This window comes from Protopterus annectens, chromosome 1.part0 (genome assembly GCF_019279795.1).
Source record: "Protopterus annectens isolate FY-2018-M chromosome 1.part0, PAN1.0, whole genome shotgun sequence".
In the NCBI taxonomy this organism is placed as follows: Eukaryota; Metazoa; Chordata; order Ceratodontiformes; family Protopteridae; genus Protopterus; species Protopterus annectens.
In genome coordinates, this window is record NC_056725.1 from 405,505,264 (window position 1) to 405,531,058 (window position 25,795).

The 25,795-nt window shown below is 36.9% G+C and overlaps 1 protein-coding gene across 2 annotated transcripts in view; it reads left to right on the forward strand.

Moving 5' to 3' along the window:
- Positions 1–25,582, forward strand: part of LOC122792553 (calhepatin-like) — an 80,985-nt gene extending 55,403 nt beyond the window's left edge. For both annotated transcript variants that reach the window (XM_044060274.1, XM_044060273.1), the window contains exons 4-5: positions 7,487–7,622; positions 24,603–25,582. In XM_044060274.1, coding sequence (XP_043916209.1) covers positions 7,487–7,622; positions 24,603–24,634 — 168 coding nt within the window. In that variant the 3' untranslated portion in view covers positions 24,635–25,582. The remainder of the gene's footprint in view (positions 1–7,486; positions 7,623–24,602) is intronic.
- Positions 25,583–25,795: the final 213 nt, after the last annotated feature.

Consider the following 25,795-nt stretch of genomic DNA (forward strand, 5'->3'; position numbering starts at 1 on the left):
ATATATATATATGGTTTACTATTGTTTCTTCGAACAGCAAAACACTTGCTGTTTGAAACAATGAATAGTAACACTGAAAATAATAACAACGAACAGTGACAATGTCAAACCAAATGCCCGACACATTTGATTCAACATTGTTGCCGAAAGCAGCACATGATAGCCGTATAGGAGCTGATATAAATCAGACCCCTATTCGACATATCACATTTTTGCAAGGGGGGGCAAGCCCCCCTGCACCCCCCACACCTACCCTACTTATATATTCGAACTCCGAGATCGCACTACAGTGGGGATATGGATGAATTTCCAATCCCCACTGTACCACGATCTGTGTGCAGATAGCCGAATTACACTTATGCGAATGCAGTAGTGCATTTGCATAAGTGTCTTCGACTATCTCATCAACTATTGTTTGTGCGCTCGACATTCAGATGTTTGGCACACTGCTGCTATCAGAATGTAGTTTGCACAAACAATAGTAAACATTATATATATATATATATATATATATATATATATAAATATATATATATGATTCTTTTTCTCAAAGGTTAATAACATGTAATGTGAAACATTTAGTCTACCCAGTCTATTTGGAATTTAGAGTGTTACAGTGCAGCAATAAAGAGGAAAAATACAAACAGAAGATAAAAATTATTGCTGTTTCTGAAATTCCTTTGTAACTAAATAACCAAAGGTAACGTTGATAGCTGTGAATGATTTGAACAACAAAAGTAGATAGAACTAAATGCTAATGAAGAGTGTTACCATATTAAATTTGTGTTTTGACTGGCATAAATGCAAGGGATTGGCCTCCAGTAAGGTTCTCACTCAAGGCAACCATAGGTTACATAACAGTATTAAGGTGCTGAATCTAGTTAAACAACACACCCCCTGTAGCACTCTGAGGTGTGCAGCTGCATGTTTGATGATGCAATATGATTTTGTGAGTCAAACCCACATGCAAATATTCATTAGGAGAAGTAAGGCAGTAAGGCAGGAATGGTATGAGTGAACCACACTGAACTACTGAAAGAAGAAGCAGTCACTAAAGAAAAAATCAGTCATGTAAAACTGCACATAAAATGTTCAATCCACTTTGAATTTTAGACAAATACAGGTCTTTTAACAGCATGTAACATCTAGTAACACCTAAAGATAAATAGCCCATTATTTAAAACAATACATACCATGTATCTAGTAGACAAAATTATCAGAATACCTTATGTTCACTAATAGATAGCTGACCAGTTTCCCAACAACAGCTAAATAACACATCTGCATTACACAATAACATTTCTAAATATAAAAGTGCATACAATGATGACTATGTGCAAGCTTAGGGTGGTTTCAAAAATAAGAAAGAAAAGACAGAAAAAGAGCCTAGCACATTTCTGCTAGTACAGCCCACTAATTTGCAAGAGGATGTATCAGGCATGTGTACCAAGCAATAATGTCATGTGAACTATGGTAGTTATACAACCATGTAAAGAAGCTATTACTTGTGTCATTTCATTTCACATGGCATACAGCTCATAGTAAGGAATGAATTAAGAGATGATAAAATCAGCAAGCAAAGGAAAGTAGTATCGCTGGAACTGAACTCATCTTCATGTTGTGGTGAGTACCTTAATGAGATGGACCCTGTTTCTGGAACCTGGAATGTACACTGGTGCCAAGATGGGAAAATATGACAATGTAGAATCCTCAAGACATGGAAACATTCCTACAATGGGGTTAGGCTAGGCCCAGGGGGGAGGATGCCCCCCCTGTTGTAGAAGGTAGCAGTAGTCCACAAAAAAATCACAAAAACTGATAGGCCAAAAAGAAGCCATAAAGATGACAGAGTGGACTATTGGGGATAAGAAGGAAATTAAGTGCTGTTACTATTATGAAAGAAGTCCAAAATTTCTAGCTAGAAGATATTCAAAAAGATTAAAAAAGAAATTAGAGGAAAGTAAACCATTTGGAAAAAAAATACTGAGGAAGTAGAAAAATACATAGAACAAAACCTAGAGATTTTTGAAAGTTATAAAAAGAAATATGGGCATCAGAAAAAAAAAGATAGATCTACTATTGTGCAATAGTTATGCAAAGGAGAGAGGCAAATTAATCAATATAAAAAAGCACCCCAAAGATATTTGAAGAGAAGTACAAGCAAAGGCACCCAGATATGGAAAACTGCACAGTACAAATAATAAGATCAAAAAGGGGGATCTTAGAATAGAAGTTTAGAAAAATAGACATTAAATAAATAGAAGCTGAAGTTACAGAATACCTGTGAACTGAAGGCTTTAGTATAGAAAGTCTAACAAAGGTTATGTCACAGCATGATAGAACAATGTGTTCCCAAGTAAGGAGAAACAAGAGGAGCAGGAGACATCTGAAGAAGAAATATGGACATGGGAAAGAAAAAGAGATTTAATATGGTGCAATATTTATGCAAAGGAGAAATCAAGACTAATCGATACAAAAAATATTACCGTAGACATTTGAAGAGAAATACAGGCAAATGATTCAGGATATGAAAAATTTTACAAAAAAAATGAAAAAAACAAAGGAGGAAAGTAGAAAAGATGACTAGTAATGAACAAGTTAAAGAAATAGAAACTGAAGTTATGGATTACTTGTGAAGTGAAGAATTTTGTGTAGAAAATCCAACTCTGTAACATCACAGCATGATGGAACAGCGAGTCCCCGAATTAAGGTGAAACAGGTGCAACAGGAAGCATCTGATCACTTGCCACATGAAGATACTCTGGACCCTTGAGTAGGAAACCAGTAAAAAAGTTCCACTGGAGTTGCACCACATGGAAAGGAGCAGGAAACAGTGGCACCTCTGACACAGTCAATGGCAACTCTGACACAGTCAGTGTTGTGTAGTGTTAGCCAAGTGAGCTTCAATATGAAAGAGCAATGGATGATGCAGGATAGAGCTAAAGAGACTATGTCACAGAAAGATGTTCTGGAACTTTCTTTAGAATGCCCACCAGAAACAGAGAAATAAATGTGCCCTCACTTTTGAAGAAAATGATCTAAAAAGTTGGTTGATTTAATAGAGATGGATAGACATATTAAGATCGATGGAAAAAAATAGATTACAAGAAGTCAATAAGACACGAAATGTTAAAAGTCTGATAAAACAAATGAACACAGTAATCAAGTCTGTTAACAGAAATTCATGTGAAAGAAGTAAATGGGATATATTCCTGTGAGGGTAAATTAATAACAGAAAGAGTCTTACCACAAAAGCATAGTGCAATAAGAGAAAGGAAAGGAAGAAATCAAATGCCATCATGGAAGCATCGACTAGAGAATACTATAAAGCATTTATGACAAAAATTGTCACTGTTAGAAGAGTATAGAAGAAGGAACAGATCAACCAAAATACTTAGAAAGATAGTTATGATAAAAACAATGCACAGTATCAGAACAAACCAGGATCTATAATATACCATATTGCAAACAATAAACTAAAGAAAACAGCACAGGCAGAAAAACTTAGAAGAAATGCACATAAGTATAAAGGGAAAGTAGAAAATAAGTAATTCACTGATGACCCCCAAAAAGGGTTTGGGAAACAAAGCAAAATGAACAGAAATACTGCCAAAAATGAAATAGACACTTTTGGAGAAGTATCTATGAAGACCCTGTGGAACATAAAGGTGTGAAATGGATAAAAGAAGTAAAAGAAACAGTAAGAAGTTCAAATGTACATGATGTAAAAGGGGATGAAGTAACGGACAGAGAATTTGAAACAAAATTAAGAAAATTCTTAACTGTAAAATCCCAGGCCCAGATGCAGTACCTAACTTCTGGCTAAAAGTATTAACGTCATTACAGACAAGATTAACCCCTGAATAAGAACTACTTACATGCACATCCTGAGCAGACACCAACCTGGTTAGCAACAGGAAAAACAATACTCCTCCTTAAGAGTGAACCTACAAGCTATCCTAAAAAGTCTAAACCAATAACTTTCCTTCCGATGATGTATAAACTATATACTGGAATCAATGCTGACAAAGTTTATAGTAATTCTGAAGAAAACTCAGTCATGGCAACAGAACTAAGGGTAACAAAAAAAGAAAGTCAGTGGAACAAAGGATCATTTGTTAAATGAAGCCATAATGGAGAATTATAAAAAATGAGAAGAATAAAAGTGTAGAATGGATAGATTGCAAAAAGCATTTGACAGCATCCCACTTTCATGTATAAAGGGCTGTTTACAGATGTATACGATACACCCTACATTGATTAATTATATTGCAGTGACCATAAACAGTGGGTAACTACCTTGCAGGTAAGCCATGATAAAGGACAAATTATTACCCCAAGGATGAAACTTCAAAGGCGGATATGCTGGCTTGACTTTCTGTCATCGCTGCTCCTCTGTTTTGCTCTTAAGCCATTAAACTGTCTACTTAACAGATAAGGTCATAGTTACACGTTGGCTCAGAGAAAACAACAAAGGGTAAACACTTCTGATCTTCTATTTATGGATGATTTAAAACTGAATAGTTCATCTGAGGAGGAGCTGACAGCACAACTGGAAGTGGTCAAAGCCTTCTCAAATGATATAAAAATGTCATGGGGTCTTGATAAATATGTAAAAGCAGCATTTAAAGCAGGAACGCTGCAGCACCAAGAAAATAACTGTCTGGGACAGGAAAGTGAAATAAAGGAATGTGAATAGGAGGGAGTGTATAAATAGTTGTGAACTGATGAAGGATCGACAATAAAACATGAGCAAATGCAAACAAAACTCAATAAGGAATATCTTAGAAGACTAAATTTAACACTGAAAACAGCCCTGACATCTAGGAACAAAGTCCAAGCTATAAACCAATTTGCTCTTCCTGTTCTAACTTACAGTTTTGAGGTGACTGACTGGCCCCAAAAGTTATTGAATCAGTTGGACAAGAAAACAAGAAAAATGTTTCACACTTATCAAATGATATATAAAAATCAGTGTATACCAAGTATGGGCCTCCTCAAAATTGATTACATCCATAGATGTGCAGTCATAGAACTGCAGACATATCTACTGACCTTGCCAGATCCAAACATAGTGAAAGTTTTAAAGCATGAAGAGAACAAGTCTAAGATGACCACACTGCTTAGTTTAACAGAAACATATCAATGTGAAATTGCAAACAGAAATCAAACTTAATGCGCACAAAAAAAAAAACAAAAAAAAAAAAACAAAAGAAATAAAACAAGGAGAAGGATCAGATCAGAAGGAAATAAATATGGAAAAGGCATAAATATAGTTGCAAGTACTTAAATCTCATGAACAAATTCATTTCAATTAAGATCTGTCACAGGAATGGTTAAGAAGTGGTGAATTTAAACCAAAAGTTGAAAGGTTAATAGGGGTGGCTCAGACTAGTGGACTATATACATGTTGTTTTAAAAAATCCATTGCACATGCAGGGGAAAGAGAAATGCAGGTTCTGTAAAACAGAACTGGAAGCAGTTACACATCTTTTAGCTGGGTGTGATACATTAATGGCTGAGGGTCACTATACTAAAAGACATAATAATATGGCAAGACTGTTGCACTGGGGATTGTGCAAATATTACAACAGCGATGTAGCTCAGAAGCATTGGAAACATGAGCCACAGAGCATTATAGAAAATTATGAAGTTTATATCACATGGGATTACCTATTACCAACAGTTCAAAAAATAGGTGCGTAAATACCAGATATAGTAGTCCAAGAAAAGAAGTCAAAAGTAGCACTGATCATTGAAATTGCTACACCTGGTGATTACAGTGCCTTACATACAGAGAGATACAAAGTCATAAAATACTTGGATTAACAGGCATAAACGAGGGCAATATGGAAGAAAGATATTCAGACAGTTCCAATAGTAGTAGAAGCAAAGGGTTTCATAAAAAAGAATTTACAGTTATATGTAGATATGCTACTAATACCTGTAAATCTGAATGAATTGCAGAAAGAGTCGATTCTGGGCACACTGTGGGTGCTGCAAAGAGTACTGTTGGTGTTGGCTAACATTAAATATTGAAGCCATACTAATTTCATGAACGTTAATCATACTTCCAGTGCCACTGGTATGCACCAAGGGCCAGAGCTCCAGCTGCCTATCCCTTATCATAAACATTAAGACATCACTATCATTTATAATATGAAGTTCTAGATCATGAAGAAGTCATGGTTTAACTCAAAATTAAAATACAACACATCAACAAAAAACCCTCTTCTTATACCCTTTAAATGAAAACAACAGTCAGTGATGTCAGGATCACTATTATTTGTAATTACGTCATCTTGTACAAAAATGTGTTTGTTTATTGTTATCCTTTTCTTATCCCCACTGCCTTCTGGTATCAGGCCTCCATGACTTAACCAGTCTATTTTTCCTTACAGCTGAGAACCAATCACAGGTGTTCATCATCCTAGCCAGAAGCTGAATTTTCGTAACTTTAACCGTATCTCCTAAGCCCAATTTGGTGGTTGAGGGGTGCCGTGTAGTGCTAGCCCTTTGATGCATAATATATATTTCCACACATACTGATTGTGACTACTATGCTATGTACTGCTTGGTAAAGAGTGCATACCCAGTCCTAGTGTGAGCTTTCATGCTCAGGCCTCCATCAGGCATGGTACCTTCACTTGTATCACAGCAAACCGCACCATGTTCCTCTCCATTTATGAACCTATGCTGAGTGTCCATGTCTGATACCTTCCATGGACTTAAGATGAGAAGATTTATTTTTTCAGTTTAACTTTTGATTACAATGTATTGCCATTATATTCTTCATTCAGTTTTTTTTTTCTTTGTTACACTATATATGGCTGGTTTAGTGTGTCATCAGCTGGCTGAATATAAATTTCAAGGATAGCCTTGGAGACCAGTTAGGTTAAGTGCTAGACTCATCCAGAAGACAACTGAATATAATCCAGATAAATCCAGGACTACAGAATGACGCTTGCTGGCAGCTTTTTTATTTAATCCTTTCCATTATAATGTATATATATATATATATATATATATATATATATATATATATATATATATATATAGTGTGTGTGTGTGTGTGTGTGTGTGTGTGTGTGGGTGCGTGCATGCGTGAGTGTATGTGTGTGTGTATGTGTGTGTGTGTAGAACACTTTTCTGCCCATTTCTGCACATATGGTATTTTCTGTTTAGAATCCATGTCTCTTTAAATTTAAACATGCGGCCATAACATTATACTTATACCCATGAAACATTTAAAATGGAATAGAACATAATTCACAGGTATGGTATACTAAATAAAAGATCAAAGTAGCCTTGTTCAACACTGTACCACTGTAATTTTAATTTCTGAGTACTTAAATAAATAACTGCAAGATAAATCACTTTTGTTTTACATAGATTATTCCAGTGATGCTTCTGTTAATGTTGCACAAAACTTCTGAATCACAAAACAAAACACAGATTAAGAGCTGCCTTTATATCTTTTCATTAGGATAACTCAGGGACCTTGAGCAAAGAAGAAGTTATTAAAGCTTACTTGAAAGCTAATCCAAATGCTGATGTGAATAAAATAACTAAACTTGTTGAAGATTGTGACAAAGACAAAAATGGAGACATATGTTGGGAAGGCAAGTGCACTTATCATCATTTTAAATTATGTTAATGGAATTTTATACTGTCTTGATTTACTAAAAATTCATTGCACCAGAGTTCTGAAATACTAAAAAAACTATTAATAACAATATTAAACCGCAAAGAATGTTCTTAGACAGCTGAACATGTGGCCATTTACTTGCTGAGAAGATAGTACAAAGTTAACATTTTAATACTATGTATTGTACTGATGCTTGGAGAAGAAGCTCAATCTGTAGACATGAGAAGGAGTTGCTAGGAAATAACTTTACCCATGGTAAGAGGGACTTCAGTTTAGTTACGCAGGCTGTACCTGCAGGCATATCTCTCCATTGTCTATATTCTGGCAGAATGTCCAGATTTTTGCTTCCTATTTTTGGTTTGCTCCTCATAAAATGTGTTGCTTTTTGGCAAATGATTGAGAATTCAAGTCAGAGATCAATGAAATGCATTTGAGTTTCAAACTTCATATCCTCCAGAAAAATGCATGCTAACACAAAACAATTATTCTATGTCATTTTAACAACTTTCTAAGTCTATAAAGGTAAGATTTAATATCTGTACCTATTTTAGTGTCTTTGACTCCCCCCCCCCCATTATTTTTAGCTTTGACCAGACTTAATGCACTTAGAGATCGATAGGTTTCCCTCCTGAAGCAAATAACAACCTCTTCACTGGTAAAACATGCACTAGATTAACCTTCCCATGGTTATTGTGACAATATCCTACCTGTAGTACTTGATTTGTTTATCTACACTCAGTATGTCTCATTGTTAATTTATCTCCTGTGTGTATTTCAACTGCCTAGACTTGCTTATAATATCTATCACTATAGATATAATTAGCCAGTATAAGCTACACATTGAAACTTAAAAAATCACCAGGTTAACACATGTAAAACACTGCTACTTAAAAATCACCCTAAACTATAAAATTATCACCAAAGTAGTCTTCCCTGTAACACAAAAGTAATTAAAACCTAACAATGCATAGAAATGCACACAACTATGTTTCACAGAACATTCATCCTCACAAATTAATTCACATCTAAAATGTATACCAAAATAAGAAAAAGAAAAATAGAATATGGAAGAAATGACATACACTTGACTAATCAACAGAAAAAAGCCACAAAAATGGCCCTCAGGAAAAAAATAAATAAATAAATAAAACAAAATAAACAGGAAATCTTAAGGAAAATCCCCACAGTAGGAAATAATTGAACCAACAAATAAATAAATAAAACATAGAAATAAAAGAATTTTGAATGAGTGCAGAACTATAAACAACTCTACTGTGCCCATAATTCTTTAATACACTTTCTGAGTGGAGGAATCAACAAAGTGCAGTTGTGTAAGCTGAACTTACCATAACACTAGATGTTCAAATGATCACTGCTGCAGTACCCTTAGTTATATGGTTTATATCCTGCCAAGGATGTAATAGCAGGTCAGCTTCCAAAGGTTCAAGGCACGGTCCATGTGCCCAAACTATCAAGCAGCTCGAGGTGATCTGGCTAAAAAACAAGTTTGGGTGTGAAGCCCTTCAGAGCTTTTCTGCCATTGGATACAGGTAGGCTGAGCCCTGAAAGGACAATGCTGGAAATAACAAAAAATAAATGTCCAAATGTCCACACCCTGTCATAAAAACACACTAAAAAACAAGGGCTATAGAGTGAGGGAGCAGCTACTCCAGCAGTGATCATTCAAACACATACTATTATGGTAAATTCAGTTGACACAACTGTACTGTGTTCTTCATATTGATCACTGCTGCAGTAGCCTTAGTTATATGTGTAGATTACCACAGCTAACTGTATTTGGGAAGTGGAAGGAGAAGGGTCCAAATGCCCCTGGAGAATGGTCCGAGCAAAGCTTGATCTAAACCTAGAGAAGGCATCGAGCCTATAGTGCTCTGTAAAGTATGTACAGAGCATTTTGTGAAAGGTAATAACCGGAGATTTTCTTTATTTGTTAAGCATCTGTTTGTTTGTTCTGATTTTCTGCCAAGGAGTGTATCATATAACTGATTTGTTTGCAGTTAAAATCATTCTCTAGAGTTTCCTTGTTCCTTTATCTGTTTACATGTTTAAAATGTTAATTTAGTGTCTCTCTGCTGTGATAAATATTTCTATAGTGTTGTCTGCCTAAAATAGTGTAGCTAGTAGCTGTAACATAGTTTTCCACCTGCGCTCCCTCTTGGTGTCTTGTTGTTATACTTGGTAGCTCTGCAGTTGACACTCCTCCCAGACCAGTGGCATTAGCTCATTCTACCTAATACAGAACAGAGAGAACATTTGGGAAGCCCAACCCCCTTAGTTTCTTAACATTGAATTATCTCCTTTCTCTCTTTCCACTTTACTAAAAAAGAAAAAAAACTTTATTCAGCTGCTTTTACAGTATTTGTGTTTCCTCCTTCTACTCTATCACTTCCTCTTGGTTTTTCTGCTACTTGTTCTCTAAAGTGTTCAATTGCATTTTCTCTGCTGCATTTATTACTGCTTGTTTTTAGCCTGTTTAAATTTTAAGTGTTATTCTAAACCTCTCAGTTTTGGTTTAAGCACTTGAGCTTTAGGCCTACCCCTTGGCTCTCCCTGGCCTCTCTCCCTCAGATTCTGACAAATATTGATGGACAGTTTCCTATGGTCTCTCCTGCCAGCCTGGTTGATATGGGCATCCTGAGACAGTGTAGCAACTGCCTCATGTACATGGGCAACCATCTACTACAATTTGTGAGAGATGCAATTACATAAAGAAGCTACAGTCTATACTCTCTCCCTCACAAGCCAGTATATCTGGTACTGAGAAGGTTGTCAACACAATCACTACAACTCAAACACCACCCACAACTATACAACACGCACCCGCATATGCGGAGATTCTCAACAAAACAGACCAAAACAAAGAAGACCACAGATGCAAAAACACATGAGAACTCCACAAACGTCCACACCACATACCATGCATAGCCCACACACCAGTGTCTTGCAGCCACTAAGGCCTAACCATGAACCCACCATATTACTCATAGGAGATTCCATTGTGAGACACACAGATGTGCCTCTTACCAGGCTGGATAAGGAGAAAGTCACAGTTAGTTGTTTGTCAGGTGCCAGAATCTGCCATATCACACATGAGCTCAAGTCTCTCAACAACAGGTACTGTTATGACTCCACCATAGTCCATGTTGGCATGAATGACTTGAGACGTACCTCCCTGGACTATATGAAGAGAGACATGACTGAGCTTGCTGAATGTGTGTCCCAGGCAGGTATGTCCCTAGCCTTAAGCAGCATTCTACTGTCACCCAGAATGATGCCTCAGTATAAACAGAAAATGATTGAACTTAAGCAGCATTCTACTGTCACCCAGAATGATGCCTCAATATAAACAGAAAATGATTGACTTTAACAATTGGCTTAGTTTCTGGTGTCATTCCTGGGAGATCCAGTGCCTGACAGCCTGGGAAGATATGATTAATAGACCATGATGCTTTGCTAGCGATGACCTGCATCTGTCTCACTTGGGCTTCAGGCTTCTGGCAAAGGCCCTTGCCTACCCCATAGTGCCTTTTTTAGGAAAAGTCATGAGGTTGATACTAACATAAAAATCTCAACAAAACGAAAATTAAAGATCATGCTGCTAAACGCTAAGAGTCTAAACATGAAACTGCACTCATTGCAAGCATTCTTAACCCTGGAAGATGTTGACATTTGTGCAGTCACAGAAAGCTGGTTCAAAGCTGTGGAGAGCACCCCAGCCTTACCTGGTTACTCATCCTATCATACATTTAGACCCCAAAATATAGGCAGAAAAGCCAAAGGAGGTGGAGTTTCAATATATATTAAAGATACATATACCTCCAGGCTGGTCAAACAGTATGACGCACAGGAGATACTCCAGGTGCAGTTAACCATTGACAAGTCCCCTATTCAAATTATAGCTAGCTACAGCCCCCAAATTTGGCTCAAGATGCCCACTCCACCAATCTGGACCTCTTCAAATCAATTAAGATTCAACCCGTTACCCTGATCCTGGGTGACTTTAATTACCCAACCATAGATTGGAAAAAATACTCATGCTGGAACACAAATGCCCAGGGATTACTCAATTTTATCAATGCAAATGTCTTGGAACAGCTAGTTGATACCCCCACAAGAGGTGATAATATCTTGGACTTTGTTTTAACCAACATGAATAACCACTGCTGCACCCTTATGGTGTCATCCTGCATGGTAAGATCTGACCATAAAGCAGTCTCTTTCAAAGTCACCATCTCCCCTGACCCCCCCCCCCCCCAGCTAGGGTCAAACAAAAAAAATTCTCCAAAGCTGATTACCACCTCCTGAGGGATGGTATAAACAGCTTCACAGCCCCCTCTCTCACTGTAGGAACTGACACCAATGTCCAAATCTACACCAAAGTACTATACAAGCATTTATATAGATGCATGGAATCAGGAATACCTGACAGGACAAAATCAACCTCTGGAAAAAAGAGTAAACCTGTCTGGTGGACATCTGTAATAAAGAAACTATATAACAAAAGGAAAAAAATGCTGTCCAGGACCAAGAAGGAGCAGGTACCCAATTGGAAGCAATCTCTCCTTAGCCTGAACAAGCAAAAAAGAGCACTAGTGAAATCTAAAACCAGCTTCGAGTCTGAACTGGCCACATCTACTAGAGACAGCCATAAGTCCTTCTTCACATATGTCCGCAATCTCAAAGGAAGCACCCAGATCTGTTCAGAACTGGTGTTCAAGGACACCACATACACAAATGCTGTAGATATAGCCAATCTTCTGGCTGACAGATTCAGTGAAAACTTCTCTCCTCTGTCCCCCCATCAGTAAATCAGGACATCCCCAGTACCTGCCCCCCCCCCACACTTCTTATCTCTAGGGAACAGGTCATCACTGCCCTCTCAAAGGCAAAAAATACAGCCTCCATGTGACCCAATAACATCCCAGGCTGCATCCTACATGAACTCAGGCATGAACTTGCAACACCATTAGGCACCCTATTCAACCAAACCTGAGTACCAGCTTTGTCCCAGCTGAGTGGAGGACAGCCACTGTCATCCCTTTATACAAAGGTGGAACATTCACTGATCCAGGAAATTATAGACCCATCAGCCTAACTAGCCTGATCTGCAGGGCCATGGAACGGATTATCATGGACCTCATTAACAGAGACATCGGCAATCTCCAAAGACTCAACCCCAAACAGTTTGGCTTTGTCAAGGGGAAGTCATGTCTGTTAAATCTGGTCGACTTCTTTAAGACAGTCACCAAAGCCATGGACAAAGGGAAGATGGTGCACACTGTCTACCTTGACCTGGCCAAAGCCTTTGACACTATTCCCCTCTCAGGCATAGTAGATAAACTCTCTCAACTAGGCATCATATGTTACCAGATGGGTAGCAAACTGGCTTACTGATAGAACCCACCTAATCAAAATAGGGGAAGCCACATCAAGCAGTAGACCTGTAATGAGTGGCGTACCCCAGGGATCTGTCTTGGGCTCACTGTTATTCAGGATACACTTCTTTGAGGTGCAGGCCAAAACCAGTGATCTATGGCTGACCAAGTTTGCAAATGACTGCAAGCTGGGTGCTGTAATCAATTCCCCAAGTGATGTGGACATTCTCCAAGAAGGTCTCACCCAAACAAATGACAGGTGCCAGAAACATGGCTTGAATGCCAAAAAAATGCATCATCATCCCCTTTGGAGAGAGTGACGTCCCCACATATTATCACATTAATAACAATGTCCAAAGTACACAATCAGTAGTGAGGCATTTGGTGACCCAGGTTGACAGCAACTGGATGTTTGACCACCATGTTGCTTCCATTGTACGGAAAGCTTTCTACATGGCCCACCTCATAAGTAAGGGTATCTCATCCAGAGGCAAAGAGGTCATAAGATCCCTGTAGTCTTCCCTTATAAGGCCAATTTTTGAGTACAATGTGCCCTTTGGCATGCACCTCACAAAGCACATGCAGCAGCTGGAGAGACCACAGTGGTTCCTCACCAGGAGAATCCAGGGCCTCAACCACCTACCTTACACAAATAGGCTAAAAGCCTTGTCAATCTACTCAGTTTCATACAGACTCCTCAGATGTGACCTCTGTCTGACATACAAAGCAATCTCAGACCCCGCCTTGATGGGACTGCTGCATATCCACAAGTCAAGCTCCACTCGAGCAACCCATACGCACAACCTCAACATGGTCTGTGATATCAATAGGACTTGCTGGCAGGATAGATTTGTGTCCCAGAGACTCTCCCATCTGTGGAATAGACTCCCTCTCCACATCAAGCAGAGCATCTCATTATCCCTTTTTAAGTGCGACCTGGATAACTGGATGGGAAACAGAAAATACACTCCTGGGATTCCACTTGTGTCCCTGCTGGACAGGGACTCTGGGTGATGACGTCTCTAAACATGGGCTTAACTCTTGGCTAGGCTTATAAGGTCCTCAAGGCCAATAGACTAGTAACCTCCTATTATCCTATGATCCTATGACCAAGTATCAGCTTCTAGAATACTACTAGAATCCAAACCTTTTCAAGAAACAGTAGACAAAGCCAATACCCTGGTAGAGTGGGACCTGACCCAGTCTGGAAAACATTTGTCATGGTGAGTATAACAATATGTCATAGCCTTAGATGACCATTTGGAAATAGTCTGTTTTGACACAGCTTGTTCCTTCTTACCTTCACAAGAAATGGGCAATTGATCTAAAAAGCCAAAAGATTTAATCCTGTCAAGATAATACCTGAGTTGTCTGTGGACATCCAAGGTATAGAGTAGCCTTTCTCCTTCATTTTTAGGTTAAGGAAATGGGGAGACAGATAGTTTGGCTTAAAATAAACTTGGATACCACGTTAAGCATAAAAGAAGGATTAGTTCTCAAAGAAACCCTCTCCCTATGGAAAATGAGTTAAAGTTTACTCACCATAAGAGCTTGCAGCTCAGATACCCTTCTTGTAAATGTGAGCTCTCTAACACAAAATTAAGATCCCAAGGAAGGGCCACCAGTTTACTTGAAGGCCTCTTATGAAAAAAAAAACCTTTCAAGATCATAATGTCAGGAGACTGGCTTTTAAGAGGAGGATCCATGGGCAGACATGCTGAAAGGCTCAATAAATGAGGCTTGACTGAGAAATAAGAAAGGTCACAGAATAGCACCTCACACAGATACTGTAAAATTAGAGAATGACTAGCACTGAAAGGGTTCTGGTTATGCTGTTGGCACCAACTAGAAAACAGTTAAAGAGTAAGGTAGAGAACTGACATTCTGATCCAGACACACAAAACCTTAAGAAACACCTGAAGTCTGGATGAACAGGCATGTTTTGAAAAGCATGTTTTAAGTATGATGTTACCAGGAAACTTGAAAGAGGAAGAAGAGATAACAGGTTGGGAAGTGACATCATTTTGAATTTGGGCACTATCACAAACCGGTTTAGGAAAGAAAAACACAGAACTGGTCTACAAGCATTTTCTTTCCTTCTTTTTTGGCACTAAGAACATCCTTGAATAAAACACATTCCACAATTGGAAAGGAGGAACTGGCTCTCTCACTTTTTGAAACAGCATGTGAAGTAGAGCATGTAGAAACAAAACAGTCTAATCTGCAGGATGAGGAAGGCTCCACTTGAAAAGGAGGAATTTCCTTCCACTGCCATCTATAACCCTGTTGAATGATCTTCAGAACCCATTTGTCTGAAACAGTCTGTTGCCAAAGAGAGAAACAGAGATTCAGAATTTCTGGAAGAGAAGAGGGGCCAGGTTAGGAAGAGTTATTCAGACTTTAATAGAGTGTGCTTGGTTTTGGGAGGTTTGAGACTTCTTTTTAGAAGCCCTTTTCCATTACTTCTTAAAAGTTTGTTTATTTGAATTCTTTTAAGACTATTTATTCTGCTTTTTTTTTTTTTTGCCAAAATTGAATGAGTAGAAAGAAAATCCCTTGGACAATTTGGAAAAGAAGGGCTGAAAAATCTTAGCAATTCCAAGAACCAACTTGCCCCTTTCATCACACGTTTTGATCACCTCTGCAGCAGAAGGACCAAACACTAAATCTCTATCTAAGGGAGAATTTAAAATTTCATTTTTTTAATTATCTTGGAGGTTCTGTGAATGCAGCCTAGCAAACCTCCTTAAAACAGTACAAGTGACCATAGCCCTAGAAGAAGTATGAACAGAATCATACACACACTGTAAACAATAAGTAGTAAGCTATGCAATAGAAGACACTAAATTATTTAAAGCAGTTTTTTTCTTCACAAGAAGGTGTAAATAAAAAATTCTTCATACTTTCACAATATATCAGAGCAAATTTTAACATGTCAGACTGACAATTTAAAAATCTGAAAATCAAAGTTGCAGAAGTATACACTTTTTCCCCATATCTATCAATAAATGTACCCATCCTTATTAGAAGGAGTAGTGTTTGAATTAACTAAGTACTTAGCAGTAGTGGTGTCAACTAAGGCAATAGCTGCTGGGTCAGATTTTGGAATAGTGTATAAACATTTAAAAATAGAGGAACTTTATATATCTTACCTGCCTTTTTAGGGACAGCTGACTGACTATCAGGAAGATTACAGGTAGTAAAACACACATCCTCTAAAGCAGACAGAACAAGAGGAATGGGTACATGTTCTGGAAATTCCTTCTTAAACAATTCATAGTATTTTCTAAGGGACTGAAAACCCTAAGTGTTCTCCCATTGAAAACACTGGCACAGTCTAGCAAATGTCTCAGAGAAACAGAACCACCCCCACCCCCCCAGACACAGGAAGAATCAGCAACTGAGATCTCCACTGAGTCTGAATGATAAATCTGAGACTTTTATTTAACGTAAAGAGTTTGAGGTAAAGCAGATAAAAAAATCTCAAATAGTTCATTTCTCTAATCTCTGGTAATATAATCAGAAAGAGAAGAAAGCTTTAAAATGTAATTATTTCTCAAACCTTCAAGCAACAGCTTCAAAAATAAACTCAAAACAGTTAGAAATGGTACTATGTAGAAACACATAAATAAAGTTTCAGATTTAATCGGGTGCTAATCAGTCATAAAGAGTGTGACAATGATCCACTGGACTGGTAATCAAGGAGCCTCAATCCTCACCAATGGCAACAGTGGGGGATGTTCATTGCGAGGATAACAGGCACACACACAGTATTTCCAGATGCAGCTCTCTGCATCAAGTGCAATTTCCCATAAGGGCACACAGAAACCACAGTCAGTCTGGGGCTGGTTTCTCCCTCTTTCTCCAGATCCCCAATAGGACTCCCCACTAGCACAACTATAGAGTTGAGATCTCAGCTGAGTGTCCAAGCCAAGACCTCCAGCACCCTCTCTGTCCAATGAGTGCTTCATGTCCCTACCCAAGTAGCTCACACACACACACACACACACACACACACACACACACACACACACACACACACACACACACACACACACACACTGTTTGAGGTTTGATTTATACACACACACACACACACACACACACACACACACACACACACACACACACACACACACACACACACACACAGACACCTGTGAAAGGCTGGCACAGGTTTACTAGCTATGCCCCCTTCTGCCCAGCCTATAAGGTAGTTTCCACTCCCACCAGCCACTCTTTATAAGGTACAGTACTTTAGGGCCCTTAACAAAGGGTGTCCTATCTTGCTGTGTAATATTAATACTAATACAAATGGTAGTTTGACCAAGAGTAAGGCCATTCGGAGTGGCCCACACAGTGTCACCAAATATATATACAAATACTCTCAAAACTTGAATATTTCTACACAAATCAATCACAATGAAAGGCTTAAATATATTTAATAATAAATAATAAAAGAACAAGACAATACTAAATATATATTCACAGTGACATCAGAGTTCAAAACCACAGGAAATATTTAAAATAACATTGCAGTACAGGCTCACTCAAACCAAGAAAAACATCTAAACTAAACTTCACTATATTCCTGACTGTATCTAAGAGAATTATGCTGTTCCCTAGAAACTTACTTCATTAGAGCAAGGCAGATGCATGATGAATGTGTCTTCTTGTTGTCAGGTCCAACAAGACAGAATACAGAATGCTCTGTCTCACTAAGAGACTTCTCAAATTAATATTCAAAATATTACTGCTGGCATAGCTTGCAGAATGACATAATTTCTTGACATCTGACTTCTAGTTCCCAGGTAAAGCCCCCATTGCTGAAGCTGGCGGTATTTAGCATCTACCTATAAAAATATACAGACAAAGGCTTTTGCTCAGATCTTTGGCAGATGCTGAAAGTCATAAAACAACTGTATTCCTTCATGCTTCAAACGTAACAACTAGTTCACTCCAAAGACAATACAGGAAAGTTTCCTAGTACAAACTTTGTATCTTTAGCTGCATTGAAACCTGCCAGATATCCTCTTTTATGCCCTAACCTATAAAATCATTTAATTTCAGATATTTTTCTAAAGTTTGCTGGACAGAGGTTAACCCTTCAGTTTCCTCTGTTACGCATATACATCTAAACAGTTACAATACTGCAGGTACATTTCTGTTCTCTTCCAGTAGGGCACACTGTGGTTACTTTTAAACATAGCACTCTACAAATACCCTTTCATCACATGTTTGTACAAGCAGTTTGATATACACATGACATACAGTTCTAATACATTTGTAACACAAGCATCTTGTATAAATCATTTTGATATTCACCAATGACATACAATTATAATTTCAGCTAGCTGTGCTGGCAGTATCTCCTTTCAGAACAATGATATGACAAAACATCAGACTTCATAAGATTGGTTAAGCCTATCTTAACATTTGTTCATCAACGCACTTCTAGCTTTATCTCATTGCTACCTCTTTTCAGTCTCCTATTCCAAATTCCAGATTTTAAATTCATAATAAAATTCAGAGAAGTCTTTAATCATAATAATTATGAGGTGAAATGCCAGTGTATAATATCAGCAAAACAGCAACTGCAGTTAATAGAAAAGTTACATATATACTGTAAGTATATGAACAGCTGCTTCATAACATTATACGAGAAGCATTTCAGGTTAGGATACTGTATGTTAAAATAACACAAGCTTAAAATATCATAGAGTTTTCTAAATAACAAACTGTCACTCTGGGGATGGAGGGGAAAAGACAATGACTGAAATCTTTGCAATTATGTATAAATTAATTTTAACAATTACAGGATATCTTTAGTGCTGCAGCTGTGGACACAGAACTGCAATGGGCCATCTTGTAAGATAAACATTTCCTGTTTTCAGTTGCAGCTCCTGTTAACTGTTCAGTTCTTTATTAAATGTATCAGCCTAGGCATTTATAGGTAGGTATGCAGTATGTCTGTTGCCTGGTGCTGAGAAAAGATGATGCTACTGAGAATGAAAAAAAACAAAGTAGAAACTGCAGAACATATTCTGAGAACTATCACGGTGAATGTTCACAAAAATGGAGTGTAAACACATTAAAGCAATATCTTGCACACACAGTCCAAACATAACTTCTTTAATCTTTATATTGTAAATTCTTATTGGGAAGTAGCTGAGGTGCCTTGTGGGTAACAAAGTGCTACTATTTGGAAAGAACTATGCAAACAGACACAATCCTGACATGAAGCAATTATTACTGCCTGTTAAATATTAAGAAAAAATAAACCTTTCACAATAATCAGCTGGTTTAGTATCTATTAACGGAATGAGATGGCATAGCAGGACTCGTGTGACTGGATTGTTATGCAGTTAGTATAATAAGCAATCAATGATAACCAGAAGACTTCATTGATGTAAGTAAACTAGATTATTTAGGCAGGGCAATTTATTGTGGAATGCAGCTTTTGCAAGCAGACTCTCACTTGCTGCTGGTAGTTTATGATTTCTAAATACGCTAAGTCTCCTCTTATGTATTATTATCATCTATTTTGAAAAAAGCCAAAGGAAGAATTAGGGAAGGGGTGTAAACTAAACAGACTGGTCAGAAGGAATACTTGAATATTGTAGCAAATATGTTATTTTCCTATACTTCCAGCTGTAATATTCTCTACCACAGTAAAGACAAAACTAATATGAATAATTTATCAATATATTAATTTTGTTTAACAGCCTGTCATAAAAGTCTTCCATTAATAGTGCAATGCCTACATTATAAATGGAAATGCTATAAACTTACAAAAAGTTAGCATTTTTGTTTTACTGATGTAATCATTAAGTATCACATAAGTCTGCATGCCCAGAGACTGCACAACAAATGAAAAGTACTCTACAGTTATTTGAATTGTACCTAATTGTAGTAATGCATGAGCATTTGATCTGAAACTTAAAATGCCTCTGGATCAAACCTGGCCATTGAGGAGTAAATTTTCCTATAATTCCTGCCACTATAAGGTATTGTTCCTTTATTATTTTCTTTTATTCTACCTTATGTTTTTTTTTATACTTATATAATTGCTCATACTTAATAGTTCAAGGGCAGCTGTGTATGGGCCAAAAACTGATCATTCAGAATGCAGACTTAGTTTCAACACATACACTAAAGGTCCCATCCATGATTCCAAAGGCCTGCTGAATCGATCCATTGATGTACTTTGAAAAAATCCCACAGGTTATCTATAACATAGTCTTAGCAAGGCTTGTGTAATAAATGTAGTTCTCTGCATATTTCCATACCCCTCTATTTTAAATATCACCTATACCCCCCACAGTTCAGTTGTCAACCTGTGAAGACCTAGATTAATAAAATCCAAAGTTTTTCATCATGAAGTCTGAAAGTAAAACAGAACTTAACACTCAACTATCGATAACTGAATGAAATCAATCCAAGTGTACTACTTAACTATAAGACAATTATTTTCGTTGTGAATTTTCTCTGAACACTTTCAGGAAAAAATAAATCACATTTGTTATAATTACAAAATAGTGAATCATAGTCTAAAACTGCACTGATAGATACAAATAATTTTGCAAGAGCAATGTGTGAACACAGACAAATTTTTAAAGATTAAGCATACAATTGTCAGTGTTCTGCTTATGACCATCAGTATGTTTGATTTTTACCTAAAAGTTAGGTATTCTGGTTATGAGGTGTTTGTAGTTATGGAATTTTTATTTTATTTAATTCAGAATTACCGATTCAGATGTTACACATAGAATAGCGCCCCCCCCCAAAAAAACATAACTCCTCTTTTGTCATAACCCTTTATCCAAAAAAGTATTAATGTCTAATTTGTTTGAAATTGGAGCACCTATCTTGATGTTTGCACATTTATTACTGAGACAGGTTTATTAATATATATTTATTTAAAATATATTCATTACGTAAGTGATACAAAAGACAACAGGGACTCAGAGAAAGAGGGGACAAGAATAGTATAAAGATCAGTCTTAATCTAGTTCTATTTAATAGCTTTTTCATATCTGTTTTGCTTCTGAATGTACACTTAACGGATAAAAGTTATGATTTAATTGCCTGTCTAACAGTCTTTTAGAATATTTCTGGTGCAGAAGACATACCAAATGTAAGTCTAATGAATCTTTACTTTCCAAATGATGCATTAATTATGTAAAATTTGAAACATTCTACATCCAGATTTAAATAAGACAATTCCTTATTTGAATTTAGTAATTAAAATAACATAGCATTTGCCATTTTTGAGACATTTCTTTAACTGTTAGCAATGATAATCTTAAGCAATAACTATCGCCTGGGTGTGGGTAATGCTGGATTTACCCATGGTTGGTGTGGTTTGGTCAGGAGGGCGAAGCCCAATTGACCAAACAAAGACAACCGTGGGTAAATCCAGCATTACTCATACCCAGAAGTGAGTTATTGCTATTATACAATGACATTATTTAAGAAAAAAAATACTTACTTTCCTTAAATAATGTCCTTGTATAATGGCGCCGTGCTGTCCTTCCACCACTGGACAGCTCCGCTTTGCCATTGCTGATGTACTGCGCATGCATTTGGAACTTCGTTCCCACCCATACCCAGTACATCAGTGCTCGGGAAAGTAAACAACGGAGAAAATATCTCCGTTGCTACACTTTTTTTTTGTTTTTTTAAACCCTTAAAATTAAAGAATATATCAATAGAAAAAAGTCCGGGCGACCAGACCTTTTTCCGTTGTATATTCTCAAGGGGCATGCTGGTTGGGCTGACCAATCAGCGTGCTCATTTTATGATGTTACCAGCCAGTCATTGTATAATTGTGATTACATTATTCTGAGCTTTCAGAGCAAATGTGAATTACGTATAGGCTTCACAATAAGTACAAGATCCACTCATTCTTTCACCTGTAATTGCTTCTTGATGTTCTCTGCATTATTTATTCACTTCAGTTCTTGTTCAATTCAAACCCTTGATTAAGTTTAGAACTTTATATCTTGTTAGAATCATTATCATAACTTCAGGGTTCATTGTTATATGATATTCTCTTGGCAAACTTCTGAAGCAAGTGATTAAACTGCAGTCATCATTAAGGCTATCAGTGGTATGACAGTAATGAATGTAGCTCATGAGGCAAAACCTGACTGATGAGACTACTGAAAATAAGTAACACTGCTCATTGTCTCTATGCCCACATAGAAGGAAGGGTGGGAAATCCTTACATTTTAATAACAAGTGCACTCTGGGTGGCTTGAAGTCATATCTCACACTGAATGGTAGATAACCAAACAATAAATTAGTGTGAAAGAGTAGAGAGTTATGCAATACTTAACTATATGTAAATATGCAACTGCAGTGCTAATAACCAGAATTTTGGGACTGGACATGGAATGCTTTCAGGACTGGAGACAAACCCAGTCACTTCTCTCATAGACAGAATGGTAATAGTGCCTAGTATGTGCTGAATGGCTGGCCTCCATTCTCTGAAGTATTAGGGATAAATGATTAGGAAAGAATTATGATCAGTGTGGCAGCAATGGCACAGGGGGGTGTAATGGGAAACAATGACTGAATCTTATGATAAGTCCTTTCCTAATACCACATCAGAAATAAGGGCTTATAGAGAAGTGAAGATCAATACCATATTGGTTGGAAACCTTGGTCTGGAGATCCCTCTTCTAACTCTAACAGAGAATGAGCTGTCTGACCCAAATGATTTATTTATTATTTTTATTTACCAGGAAAGTCTGACTTGGAATGAAGTCAATTTTCAGCAGAGGCCCAGGGAGAAATGCTCCAGATACATGTCTTTGGATGTGGAAGAAAACCAGAGCACCCAGAGGAAACCCACACAAACACTGGGAGGACATGCAGACTCTGCACAGAAGGCACCCCAGCTGAGAATTGAACTGGAGAACCTCTTGCTGTGAGGCAACAATGCTACTGCTGCACCACTGCACCATCCCCATCTGTAAAACTTTTAAATTGTCAGAGGAGAAATAATCATTCAGAACATTAAATTCAGTTGTGGAAATAAAAAAAAAGATACCAGAAACAGACACAGTGAAGCTGTATATGATTAAAACTAAATGGGAATACAAATGCTACAGTGCATAACACACACTGCATAAGAAATGCTTTTACATAAATTAATTATGGAAAAACCTAAGTTGTAAAAAGAGACAATTGTGAATATGATTTTGATTTGTTAACACTAGCAAAGGAAGGGCCATAAAGAACAACATACGACACATAATTATGGGTTGTGGATGGCTAAAAATAACACATTTTATGACTCAGAAAAGAAATGTAATTTCACACACAGCTCTGTGGTATAGGAGGAGTCTTGACTATGACTGGAATGTGTGAAGCTTGTTTAGCCTCTTTAGAACTGAGGAAGCCAGACAGTGAATGTCATCTGTCACCTCACCCATGTCAGAGAGAAGATTAAGAGCTTCTTGTGATCCACTACTTTCTTGTGTAGGCTGTTGAGTATTTCCTGGTCATGTTGCTGTCTTTTGTTCTGTTTTGGGGATTAAGTAGGTGTGTTTCTGTGTAAGGTGATGTGTAGAACTGATATATATATATATATATATATATATATATATATATATATATATATATATACTTTACCTCAATTAAGGATTTCTCTCTCTTAGCAAACTACTTCCCACTCATAAACCATTTATATGATGCCTGTCTTGAATGTGGGTTGGTCAATGCACTGTATGTAAAGACAGTAAGGTTTCTGCTTTACCTGGATAAGAAGGGGTTACCCGTCAGAACGTTTACAGGAAGATCTCATTAGCCCTGAACAAAGAGGAATAATGACTTTGTGGAACAATTTAGATGTCAACAACAGGGCATAGAAAAGCTAAAAACATGACAAAGTTATTTCATGTGGCAGAAAAAGAAAGAAGGCCAGTGCAGTGTAGTGAATGGTAAGTATATAAAAAGAAGTCAAACTTTACAAATTAGCACATGACAACAAGAGTACAAATATAGTCTATAAACTTCAGAAGTATGAAAGAAGCATATGAGTATGTCTTTCATGTTGGCAGAAGAGAAATAGATGATGCTTAAACATAATGGCTTAGATTCAAAATGATACTGAATGCAAGAAATAAAGAGGCTGCTAACAGAGATATGCACTTTGTGTAGGCAAGAAAATGAAGTTATTTCAGTGCTATAAACTAAATAATAACTGTGGAAATAATGGTATTACAGATTTATTGCAAGATACATAAAAAAGTAGGACATTACATAGATTGGTGACACAATGGTAAAAATATAGTGGCTTTCCGATTATATGTCAGTAACATGGCTAAATTTGATTCCTGCAGTGCTGAAATTTGTTTTTGCACTCACTTTGGACTAAAGCACATACATCACCCAAAATACCACAGTTTTGACTGATGATTTAGAAATGAGTGGTCTGTAAATATTTACTATACAGATGGGCATGATTACAATGTTATGTTCATTTTGGAAAGCAAAAAAACTGTTACTAAAAGAAATTAATATAACATAATTGATTTTCTTTTTTTCAGAATTTCTTGCACACTTTACTGGAGCATGTTAAGGAAATTTAAGAGCTATGGCTACACCTTTCAAGATGAATTGCATTACTGCCTCCACGGGTACAAGAAATGCATTTAGGAATATAATCACATTTTAAGAATGCCATGATACTATGTTTGGAAAAATGTTTTTGCAGCACATTTGAATTCTTCTGTATTATACACATTTGTGTCAGTGCATGCATGATCACATATATCTAATACTTGACATGTGGTAAAGTAAAAATGGGAACGGTCAAAACTTTTTAATCTGTGTATTGCCATGGTTCTCATTGCAGTTCTCTTAAGTTTAGTTCAACTAAACTTGTTGTGTGAAAGTCGCAGTTAATTGAAAAAAATCTCAGCTATTAAATAAAACAAGCAATGACCCTTCAGAATTACTTATAACTTACCCTCGTGTAATGGCTTGGTCTTAGTGTATTTAGCTAGAGGGGTTTGAAAAGTCTACTGCATGGTAGTAAAATGGGAAATTTATCACCTAATGGAATACTAGTGTTATTTTTACAGGATGGGATTACAAGAAATTTTGCATTTATTGAATTAAAGTGAATGGCATAGTCATTTTCCAAAAAATTTTGATTAATTAGTATAAATCCCCTTAAACTCTTAAATACACAGTGTATGTCTGTTATAAAAGGAATACATATTCATAGCAATATCTTCTCAATATTTTCAATTAGATTATCTTAATATTATTTTGCAATTCTTTTTCACATTTTCCATATTTTCCTCTTTCAAAAAGTGTTAAATATTAATATGACACTTTGCTAGTAATGCACCCTGTATTTTTTTAGCATGGAGATCATTTTTCCTAATTTTAGTATGCTTGTTTATTTCAGAAAGTGTTTGCATAATCCTTCTTAGACAAAAAAAGTTTCCAGATTATTTCTGTTCTGCAATGTCTATGTAAAATTGTTACTTCACCATACAATAAAACATTGAATACACTATCTGCAATGTTGTACTCTCTGCCTTATACTGAGTGCTACTGTTCTGTGAGCAAACACTGAATGGTACCTCAGAAATGGAACTGAAATTGTACTTTCTTGTTGTTAAAACATTAATGGCTAGATTCTAAAAGGTTAAAACAATATTGCATAGCCCCAATGCTGAAGAATTGTTGTTCCCAGTCCCAAGCCAATAACTACAACATAAGAGCCATT